Below are 10,636 nucleotides of genomic sequence, written 5' to 3'. Positions count from 1 at the left end.
ACTGTAATTTATGGCAACACAGTGCACAATACATTGATTTCCTCCACTTTATCGTGGTAGACCCGTGTTTCTGCAGTGTATTGAAACTTACTGTTATATCAAATAATATATAAATGATTACATAAACTGTGTATTTATGTTAACAGCTGTAAATAAGCTGCTGAAAAACGCAGGTCAGATATGGCATTGACAGACCAGGTAAGTCACAGCAATTAATTACAAGAAGGAACCTATGTCACTTGGAAATGGTTAGCACTGGTGCTTAAATTAGTAGTCAATTGATTAGTCGATTGACAGAAAATTAGTTGCCAACTATTTTGATAATTGAATTAATCGTTATTAAGGTTATTTCTTAAAAATCTACTGGTTCCAGCTGGTCAGGTGTGAGGAGTTTTAGTTTTTCCTGTTTTATATAATTACAAAATAAATGTCTTTGGGTTTTGTACTTTTGGTCATACAAAACATGCAATTTTAAAATGTCACTTTGACAACTGGAGAACTGACTTTCGCAAAACCATTAGTCGGAGCCCCCCTTTTTTTAATGGGGACATTTTTACATATTTTCCATGACACTGTTCCTTAACTCCAAAGAAACTAAGGGATAACCTTTTGAATAATGTAGATTTTTCAAAACATTCAAGATGTGCTTCAAATGAAATGATTTGTATACTTGGGCATCTCTTTGATCATGATACTGATTTCACCACTGTCTGACACAATCAAAAGAGCATTATATGTCAAAGTTATTTTCCACATTTTGAAAAAGGAGCCAGAGGGTGTTTTTTTTTTCATTTTTACACACAGTCCTTCTTCAGTGTTCCATCATGTTTTCATTAGCAGCTGGACTAAGAAAATGATTCTTCAACTTTATCAGCTTTTCTGACTAGACTTTTTGGCACTGACCATGTTAATAGCAGATCAACTATAATTAAGAATTTGCAAATGGGTATGCCTCGACAATATCTATTAAAACTTTACTGAATTCAACCTTTTCTGTTTAATCTTTCCAGGAGCAACTGGTGCTGATCCAATAATCAAAGTGTCCTTGAGCTAAAAATACTGAACCCCAAATAGCTCCCAAAGGAGCAGGCCAGCATCTGTGAATGTGTTCATGGGATGTCCTGTTCTCAGGTTGAAATTTTAAAATGTACACATAGGAAGATGCAACAAAGATGATGAGAAAATCCCAAGATAGATAAATATATTTATTCATAGTACACAAAAGAGAAGTCATAAAATGTCCTGCTGGTGGAACTGTCAGCAGAACCAGAGGAGCTTCTGTGGTTGACATGTTTGACAAATTTGAGGGTTTCTTTGTCTCTGTAGACAAGGGCAAGCGAATTGTCCTCTGGATACATGGTCAGAAGCTGCGATGAGGAGGAAACCAAAGCAATGATGATAATCACTCAAGTGTTGCCCACACATGTACAATTAAACTTTATACTGTGATCAACACTCACCTCCTCATCCTCTTCATTAGCAACATAACACGTGAAGCCCCCAAACTCTGACTGCCAGTCTATGAAAGACAAGTAAAGTTTTGTAACAGTCACAATAATGATTGACAGTTTGTTCTTAGTGTGTGTGTGTGTGTGTGTGTGTGTGTGTGTGTGTGTGTGTGTGTGTGTGTGTGTACATGTGGACTCACCCGCACAGCCAAAAGGTAAAACAAGGTCCAGAGCATACTCTGCTCGTGCTGCCTCTGCATCATGCAACAGAGTGTAGCCGCCATGAGACCATCGACGCAGTTCACCACGACATACAGGTATGCTCAGCTCTAAAGAACAAACAGAGGTCAAAACACACACTCACACACACACACACAGCTGTATAGACTTGTGGCTGAAGAGACCAACTCACACTGACACACACCTTTCTCTCTGCTTGTATTTCTCTCTGCTGATGGTGATTCAGTCAAAGACCCCGTGGCTTCCTCATGCTGTATGTCCTCTTGCTGCTGCTCCTCCTCCTCCTCCTCTTCTTTCTCTTCATCTTTATCCTCATCATCATCATCATCATCAGCAGGACACAGGTAGTGCAATCGAAGGCCGGTGAAGTTGGAGAGAAGCAGGAAAAAAGCTTCTGAACAAAGCAGCTCCCAACATGCACTCACACACTGCGGCAGGATATCCAGAGAAGCCACTTCATGGCATCTAAATGCACACAAGTAGAGTGCCTGTGATAACATATGATCTTCAACACAGAACACATAAAAAATGTTAACAAGTGAAAATGATCTGTGAAACATGTCCTACCTCTTATTGGGCAGACCTATCTTTGTCCACTGAATCTGAGAGAGTCGCAGAGCTTCACTCACCTCCCTGAACTTCTCCTCCTAAGGATGGACAGAAAATCAGCTGACAGGAACGAGTGGACACGTGCAAGGCAGAAAAAAACGAGTAAGAAGTTACCATGAGAAAATCTTTGAGCTGAATTTCAGAGCTGTCCTCAAACTCCTCCTGAATCCGCTCTTGATAGGATATGTCCAGGTAGACTGGATTGACCCACTCCAGCAGCAACGTTTCCTGTGATAAACACAGCAAAGACATGTCAGCAGAACGTAGGAGTAGTTTGACATTTTGGAAAGTGAATAAGTGTATAAGTGTAAGTGACAGGAGTGAATAAGTGTATTCACTTTCTCGCTGAGAGTTAGATTGATACCATGCTTGCATCTGTCCATTCAATATGAAGTTGGAGCCAGGAGACGATTAGCTTAGCTCCTATTCAGGAAGTCACTGCTCACGGCCAAGAAATAGTCACACATAACCCCCCGTAAAACTAAAACATGTCATTTTTACCTTAGGTTTTTGTACTGATTAAACACACAAGATATAACGTGAGATTTAGAGGTGCTGGCAGGTGAGTTTTGTTTGTTTGGACAGATCCAGGCTAGCTGTTTCCCCCCCGTTTCCAGTCACTATGCTAAGCTAAGCTAACCGGCTGCTGGCTGTAGCTTCATCAGACCGATATAAGAGTGGTAACAAACTTCTCATCTAACGCTGAACAAGACAGCAATTAAGTCTTTCCCCAAATTTCAAACTACAGGTAGTTAAATAAAACTACACATCTATGTGCATGTTTGACCAAACTCACATCTCTCGGTAAGTGTGGGCTCCGTGGGACGGGGGCCTCTATGTGGCGAGGAGGACGTTCCAAAGACGGCCCGTGAAACCAGCCGCTCAGAGACAGACGACACTTGTCCTCTGTCAAAACCTCTGACACCTGGACAAACACAATATGTGTCATCAATCTGCAATCGCAGCTGCTTCTTTGGTGCAACACTGGTGAAAAGGCAGGAGCCGTTATTCTTACTTGGTGAAAAGAGACGGGAGAAACTTCAAAGAGGACAAGCGTGTTCAAAGAAGGTACGAGCGACTTCACAATACTCTGCGGTTGGAAATTACCTGATGACAAAGATGAAGATTATACATGACTTTGCTGTCTAAAAGCACAGAAATACACACATGCATAAACTGTGGGAAACTCACTGTCAGTTGTGTAGAGATCGAGGGTTCCTCCGTCGCTGCTATGCCACGGCGGCACAAGATACAAGATGAAAGCAACGCGCCTCCCCTCCAGTTCATCATCATGACACAAAAGAACATCTAGAAACAAGAGAGAATGAGATATATATATATATATATATATATATATATATAAAAAAGGAACATTCGGTAGATTTGTCATCACAAATCTCATCAAAAGAGCCTAAAAATATAACAACAAAGCTCACCTGTGTATTCATATCTGGCACAAGAAATATCCACTTTGGGCTCTAGTTCAACCCCCAACACTTCCCCGAGCCAGGAACGGAAACGCCCAAACAGAGCTGCCCTGAAAACACAGAAAAACGTGAACTGCATTTCATTGTGCAATCCTTTATTGTAATGACAATGGCAATAAAGCTGAACCTTTAACCTTGTATAAGCCTCGCCACGCAGACAGATTGTTGCTCTGCTCAATCCTACCATGACATTTTGTTGGGACGTAAATAATAGATGATCGCAAGAGGAGGCCGTTATTGTGCATCTAATTATGGTATTTACTCTCCAGGGCTGTATTTCTTCAGTAGGTGTAGCACTGTATAATCACAAATAAGTACTTAACCATGTTTCTCTGTAAACACAGCTTGTCATAATATAAACAATAATGAAAACAATGCACATTATTTCTAAATAAAGAAAAGGTTTGTACATTATTTTTCTGTCTGGGTGATGTAGGAGTCTCAAAAGGTGTTTGTCTGTCTTGTTTTATACAATGAGATTTTCATTTTTCTGAAAACACTGAACCTCTTGGTAGGTTTGACAGCTCTTACTGCTCAAAAATGCTACAATACCAGCTTTGTTTCTAGTCATTTGTTTGAAAGCCCTGACATTTATACTGCTGTGATAACTCTGCTAGCCTTGTGTTCACTGCAAAGTTCAGTATTATAACCAGACTGAACAAGAAACAGTCTTTCTGCTTTAACAAGGATCCCCTTGTGCTCACGGGTGAGATTAACTGCAGCTGAATCCATTTTCCATTAAGTTTACAGTGCAGTCCTAACATGCCAAATGTTAAGGCTACCTTTCCAAATCAACAGCACTAAACGAGGGAAACATACTAATTAGGAGTCAGATGTGATCTCTGGCTCCACCTAGTGGAGCTGATAAATAAACCCCAAAGTGTCTCGCCATCATTTGGCCAACTTCTGACGCTGCTGACATGAAACAACTTATTTTAACCTACTGAACAATGCAGACACTGATGACAAATACTGAATTTGACCTGTTGATTTCTAGATATGAAATGTAACATAGCTCTGGTTAACATCAATCTATGTCAAGTGTCTCTTTGTTGAATATTCTTGGAATAGGTTTATGGGACTTACTTTATTCAAAGCAAAAGGTTTTAGAGGCTCATGTGTAGCACTTCTAAAGTCAAAATCTATATCAGAACGACCAATAATTCTGCTGCAAAAGAAAGTCATACCAGCATATATTACTTCTGTCATAAACAGCACACAAACACAAGTATTCAAACTATTTTTTACCTCAGTCCTGCGATATGTGGCTCTGTTCTCTTCCTCAAGTCATCTGACTGTATGGGAACAACAACAAGTAGTGAAGACAATAACACAAATCCACTGGATTAAATCAGCAAGAAGATCAGTTTGATATACACCTGTTTAAATTTGTACAGATCGTTTGACTTCTCGTGGAAGTTGAGCCCCTGCAGTTCTCTCTGCAGGTTCTCCACGAAGGTCTCGCAGCCAAGGAAGTTCTTGATGATGCAGTGAGGGAAAGGGTGGCAGTCCAGCTCCAGATCCCCTTCAGATAATTAACAAAGGAGGACATGTTGACAAATAACGCACATCTGCTCTTGCTTAGGCTCTGTTCAAGCCTCAGAGCAGCTACGGCCACAAAACCTAACCTCAACTGGACTATTGAGAGAAAAATATTATTTGGACCTGGTAAACAGGAGAGACACACACAAAAGTTACAAAAGTACAACACATACATATTTAATTTAAGGTTAAATGAGATTTTTAAAAAACAGTGATCAATGATCCTCGACTCAGATCAAATCTTTCAACATATTACAATTTACAACGTGAGAGGATATACATTTGTCTCATTACATATATCAATATCAATATCAATATATGTGATATAAAATTACATATACTGTAAGAGAGGGTTTTATCCATATCACACACCCTACAAAAAGGAAAACATAATCAAATTTAAACAAAAAAATACCAAAAAAACAGTGAAGAGACTGACTAACTGTTACTACTCGCAAAAGTAGAAGTTGCTGCTATCTGTCTGTGGTGTACGTTATGAAAACCAAACATAATGTTTTCAACTACTGAGCAATTTAATCAGCCGGGTTTTCTGTGTGCATTACTTCTTCAAACGGTCATCTGTCTCACCTGTATTTGCTTAGCTGTCATGTGTATGATTTAACAATATTTCAACGTGTCAAATAGCAACGAGTTATACAAACACTGTAGCTAACTAGCTCACCGCCGATAACCCGACAGACCTGAAGGAGATCTGCTCTCCTACAGGTTCATTAAGTTATATGTTATATTTGTGGTTTGTTTCTCCACTAACCCTGGCTGTAGTGAGTCATCTGGCTCCACGCCTCCTTCACGGCTCTCTTCACCTGCTCGTCTTCTACAACTGAACAAAGTTCAGCCGTTTCTTCACAACTCTTCTTCTTCTTCTTCTTCTTCTCTGTTCTCTCGCTCTCACCCGGTCGTCGTTTCGAGGCCATTGTACAAACTGTGCGGTCTAAAACCAGGTAAACGCGCAGTTTATGAGGAGCCTTGACAACATGTACATTAGTAACATGAGTGAGTGTGAAATGGCCCGTGCGTCGCGGGTGAATGACGTGAAGGAAGCTTGTCCATTTGTTCCCCGAGTTGAGACTCTCAGGCAGCGTCGGAAAACTGACAAAATCCCATTTTTATGATACATTTAAGTCTTGGAAATTGATTGGACAGGTACATCTCATTCATGATTTAGATTTAGGAGGGATGAGGAATTAAATATGTATATATATATATACACACACAGTATATATATATATAAAATAATGTTGCCCAGTGTGTGCTGGGATGACTCCAGCACCCTGTGACCTTTAGCAGGATAAGCGGTTTAGAGAATGGATGGATGGGTATTATATCATACAGCCTCCATTCAGAAAGTGAGCAAACAATCAATTTCATTAACCTAAATATAAAATATGACCCTTGTACTTGAAGGGCCAGAAATGCTTTTGCCCCCAGGAATTTTACAAATGCCATTTCATTCCTCATACAGAATTCTTCTGCAATCACATTTCCCTCAGCACATCAGCATTGGATTCTGACAGTGTCTCTCCACACAATACTTGTGAAATATACACACTGGCAGTATCATTTTGTCATTTTTCCAGTATGAATGTACTCAGAACTATCTTTGAATCAGTACTTAGTGTCCAACACAGACCACATCAACTTTAACCTTGACATAACCAAGTGACTAATGAAGCTTATTGGGATACTCAACTGCCTTTGAGGTAAACTTCAGGGCAAAGAAAGTCGTATCTCAAGGCACACACACTTTACATCCGAGAGCTAAGTCAAATATTAATGTGGCTAATCTATTAACATATTAACATTTCAGCCTCATGAACATGGTGGTTGTGATTCATGCTGAAATATTAAGGTTTTCACACCCACTTGATGCATATGCTCTGGAAACTTGATCACCATGTTTAGATCTGATTAGGACAAGATGTCAGTCTGGAACTGTCTGCCTTTCTGTTAGCAAATGTACAACAGTCGCCAACAGAAATAAAAAAACAAGTGACAACACAGAATAGTACTTTTTTAACATCAGTACTTTCTGTTGTGACCGTTGAACAATTTAATATAATAGCACATAGTGCTATTTAATTCAGTCTTGAATTAAATTGAAGAAAATAATCAAAATTAAAAATCACTTCCCATAGAGCCTTATTATTTACTTTGAAAGTATCAGTCAGCCACTCACTTGCTCTTTATAAAAACATACTCAAAGGACTGCTTTATTAAAAAGAAAAAAAAAACACAGCATTGTTACAGGTTAAAACAACAGGAAACTCGATGATGTAGTTTGTTTAATCAAACATTGGCCTCCTCTGAGAGGACATAAAACCAGATTCTTAGCACACTGGAATACAGACTCATATACTACAAAAACTAGCAGTTTCTCAAGATTAAAAAAAAAAACCAGACACGTGACATTTTTCATTTTCTTCTAACAGTATAAACACCCCTGTGAACTGTCAATATGCCTGACATGACAAGCTTTTCTTTTGTGAAAGTTGAGCTAAAGATGAGAAGTATTTTTTCTCTCATGTTCACTCAGACGGAGCTGCACTCACAGAGACAGCCAGATGCACTTCTGTTCACTCAAGTTAGTTGTAAATGAAGTTGAACCTATGAAAAGAAATGATCATTATTACAAGTTCTGTTACTGTGAAGAGACAAAAATGTTCACAATGTTGTCTTTTCCAATTTAATATTTAAATTGCTACTTATATATATTAAATAAATTTCCTTCCTCATATAAATGTATTTAATGTGTATAAGTAATTTGATCTCAAGGATACAATTAATGGATTGTGGTGAGTGACAGTGAATGTAAACATAACCTTTGTTTGTTATAAAGATGCTAATTGATTATATTAAGGCAGGTTTTGTCAGTAATTTAACATAACAGATCCCGGAGACATTATTTGACACCGGCACTTCAGTTTATAATTTGGCCACTGTGATAATGAACATAAAAAAGAATACATACACAATACCTGCTCAATAGCTGTGGTAGACTGGAGATGATTGGTCCATATCCAGGAGCGTTGTCATATAGTTCAAACAACGGTGCCGCCACCAGTTTATAGTTCTTGGGGACAGCAAACAGCGCTGTAGAAACACGAATCACAGGTTTCAAAACGAGAAACTATGATCCAAGGGAACTTTTTCAGATAAATAAACTGTAGGTATAAATAAAAGGAGAGGATCTCCTTTTATTAATATCTACAGTTTATTCTCTACTTAACTTCAATGCAAAAATAGAATAATTTCAGAAGTTACATTGTCATATACTGACCTTTTTCCTGCAACTGAACCAGGAATAGCTTCTTATGCTCCTTTGGTTTGGTGATGTGAGCAGGAATATAGGGATACTGCAAGACAAACAACTTCAGATCAGTTCACACAGACATAAACTACATCTGTATGTTCATGACTAACTCAGAGTGCATTTCCATGTCTTAGCTGGACTTACGAAGCAGAAAATGTCTTTGAAAATTTGACATTTACCTAACATTAGTAATATTGTTAGGTAAGTAAGTGTGACCACCACTTAAAATGTTCCTTCAGTTAATTAAATCCTGAAAACGTCTTACTGTCCCTGTTGTCTGTCTGTACTAACCTGTGGAGGCTCAAAGTTGGGGCGCCACCAGTTGCCGATACAGTCGTCAATCACCCAGTCCTGCTTCACACCATCCTGCCGTCCGAGTATCTAACATCCAACATTAACAAAAAGTTAATATCTGTCAACTCCACAATCACCACAGAAACAAGAATGAGACCCCAAGTCTCAATGAGATTACCTGTCAAAATAAAAGGTTAAATACATTTTATTTATTTTTTTATTTTTTTTAAATGTGCTGTGATGTAGCTACCTCAGTCATCAGGCGTTTCAGACCCTCCACCTCATCTTCTCCAGGACTCAACTCTCCCCCGGGCCTGCAGGAGAGACGCAAACTGTCAGACTGTTCACACTGCTGGTTCATACAGGAGCCTCTGAACATGAACTACTCACAGTTTGAAGAAAGTGGTGCCCAGCTGCAGAAGAAGAACGTGAGGCAGCCTGTGTTCATGGACAATAAGAACACCCTCCACTGTCCTCCGCATCCCCATTTTATCAAACTCTTCCCGCATCCGCTGGAATCGGGCGGCCACTGAGCTGTCCTTCTCATACAGAGGCTCCTTGGTGCCGAATGTGTAGTTGGTAAGAGGGTACCTGAAGTAAAAATACACACATGAAAAGTGATTAAGCATGACCAGAGATCACCACAGTGAGGTTCAGACCTACAGGCTATAAAAAAAAAAGTAAAGCTGTGATAGACGGTATAATAATACAATTTTAAATTAAGGCTGCAACAGACAATTATTGTCATTATTGACTGAACCATCTATTGGTTTTCCTTTTTTTTGTTGATGAACTGATTAAAATATATGTCAGGAAAAAAAGTGAAATTTGTCCATCACAAGGTGACGTCTTCAAATTGCTTCTTTTGACCAACCAAGAGTCCAAAAAACAGAAATAATTCATTTTTAATGATATATAACTGGAAAGGAGCAAATCCTCACATCTGAGAGGCTGAAAAAAGCTAATATTTGATCCACCAATTAATTAACGTTACTCAAACTGTTACAGCTCTAAATATGAGACCAGGTTTAATTCAGGATTAATCGACTAGGGTCGATGAACAATTACTTACATTGACGATTAATTTGTTGATTATTTTCTCGATTCATCGTTGGGTACATAAAATGTAAATGTGTAATGTAATCAACAGCCCAAAAGCCTGGTTTTTGGCACACTTGCTTAAAAACGATAAGGTAAAGGTAAGCAAAATAGCTGTCAATTAATTTTCTGTCGATCGAGTATTTGGGAGCTAACTATAAGTTAGTCTTGCAGGCATCAAAAACAATTAGCTAATCGAGCTAATTAGAAAGGATTGATTTTACTGTCGGTGTACTTTAACTAACCGGGACATTTTGATACTGCAGCTACATGAGCATTGTTTGGCCACATGAACTCACAGGTTGATGGTCCTCTCCAGTGTGAGCGGTTTAGCAGGCCCGCTGATGTATTTGTTCCCAAACTGAACGGCACCACCGCGCGGCCAGCCGGTGGACGAGCGACTGGGAGGCACGACCGACATCTCTAACGTGAGCACGACGAGGCGAAGTCCTCCTGCAAATGTACCTCCGGTGGTAGTTGGTTTGTAGCTCGCTGGACTATCTATATAGCAAAAGAAATCCTGAGGGCTTCTGTGGACACTCCACAACAATTTCTCTACCGTCGTTTCCCTCGGTCCTCCTCTTCCG

At 39.3% G+C, this 10,636-nt stretch overlaps 2 protein-coding genes across 4 annotated transcripts; both read right to left on the bottom strand.

Annotated features, from left to right (window-relative positions):
* Positions 1-1,205: 1,205 nt before the first annotated feature.
* ogfod1 (2-oxoglutarate and iron-dependent oxygenase domain containing 1) lies at positions 1,206-6,261 on the bottom strand. Of its 2 annotated transcripts, none has more exons than XM_070903916.1 (13): positions 6,099-6,261; positions 5,164-5,309; positions 5,033-5,079; positions 3,734-3,834; positions 3,489-3,605; positions 3,313-3,404; positions 3,094-3,222; positions 2,412-2,525; positions 2,256-2,335; positions 1,873-2,153; positions 1,649-1,777; positions 1,461-1,519; positions 1,206-1,367 (listed from the first exon to the last, which is right to left on the bottom strand). In XM_070903916.1, exons 1-13 carry the CDS (start codon positions 6,259-6,261, stop codon positions 1,206-1,208), a joined length of 1,620 nt encoding a protein of 539 aa, XP_070760017.1. The 2 variants fall into 2 exon arrangements, with proteins under 2 accessions (XP_070760017.1, XP_070760025.1); XM_070903924.1 differs by having other exon boundaries at positions 1,885-2,153.
* A 1,288-nt stretch (positions 6,262-7,549) lies between these two features.
* On the bottom strand, positions 7,550-10,613 carry nudt21 (nudix hydrolase 21). 2 transcript variants are annotated; one of them, XM_070904093.1, is made up of 7 exons: positions 10,349-10,613; positions 9,342-9,542; positions 9,202-9,265; positions 8,949-9,038; positions 8,625-8,700; positions 8,316-8,437; positions 7,550-7,951 (listed from the first exon to the last, which is right to left on the bottom strand). In XM_070904093.1, the coding sequence occupies exons 1-7, from the start codon at positions 10,468-10,470 to the stop codon at positions 7,925-7,927; spliced, it is 702 nt and encodes a 233-aa protein (XP_070760194.1). In that variant the 5' UTR covers positions 10,471-10,613; the 3' UTR covers positions 7,550-7,924. The 2 variants fall into 2 exon arrangements, with proteins under 2 accessions (XP_070760194.1, XP_070760202.1); XM_070904101.1 differs by having other exon boundaries at positions 8,323-8,437.
* Between the last annotated feature and the right edge of the window lie 23 nt (positions 10,614-10,636).

Source organism: Enoplosus armatus, chromosome 1 (genome assembly GCF_043641665.1).
Source record: "Enoplosus armatus isolate fEnoArm2 chromosome 1, fEnoArm2.hap1, whole genome shotgun sequence".
Taxonomy (NCBI): domain Eukaryota; kingdom Metazoa; phylum Chordata; class Actinopteri; order Centrarchiformes; family Enoplosidae; genus Enoplosus; species Enoplosus armatus.
The sequence above is the reverse complement of the archived record's forward strand: the minus strand, read 5'-3'. Positions and strand labels throughout refer to the sequence as shown.

Excerpts from the sequence above, each read along its gene's own strand:
- ogfod1 (XM_070903916.1), bottom strand. The coding sequence starts at position 6,261 with ATGGCCTCGAAACGACGACCGGGTGAGAGCGAGAGAACAGAGAAGAAG. Across the intron at positions 5,080-5,163 it reads ATCTGTACAAATTTAAACAG|TCAGATGACTTGAGGAAGAG; the intron begins GTGTATATCAAA and ends GTTCCCATACAG. Across the intron at positions 1,368-1,460 it reads CTAATGAAGAGGATGAGGAG|CTTCTGACCATGTATCCAGA; the intron begins GTGAGTGTTGAT and ends TCCTCATCGCAG.
- nudt21 (XM_070904093.1), bottom strand. The coding sequence starts at position 10,470 with ATGTCGGTCGTGCCTCCCAGTCGCTCGTCCACCGGCTGGCCGCGCGGT. Across the intron at positions 8,701-8,948 it reads CCAACTTTGAGCCTCCACAG|TATCCCTATATTCCTGCTCA; the intron begins GTTAGTACAGAC and ends TTTGTCTTGCAG. Across the intron at positions 7,952-8,315 it reads AGCTATTGAGCAGGTATTGT|GTTCAACTTCATTTACAACT; the intron begins GTATGTATTCTT and ends TTCTTTTCATAG.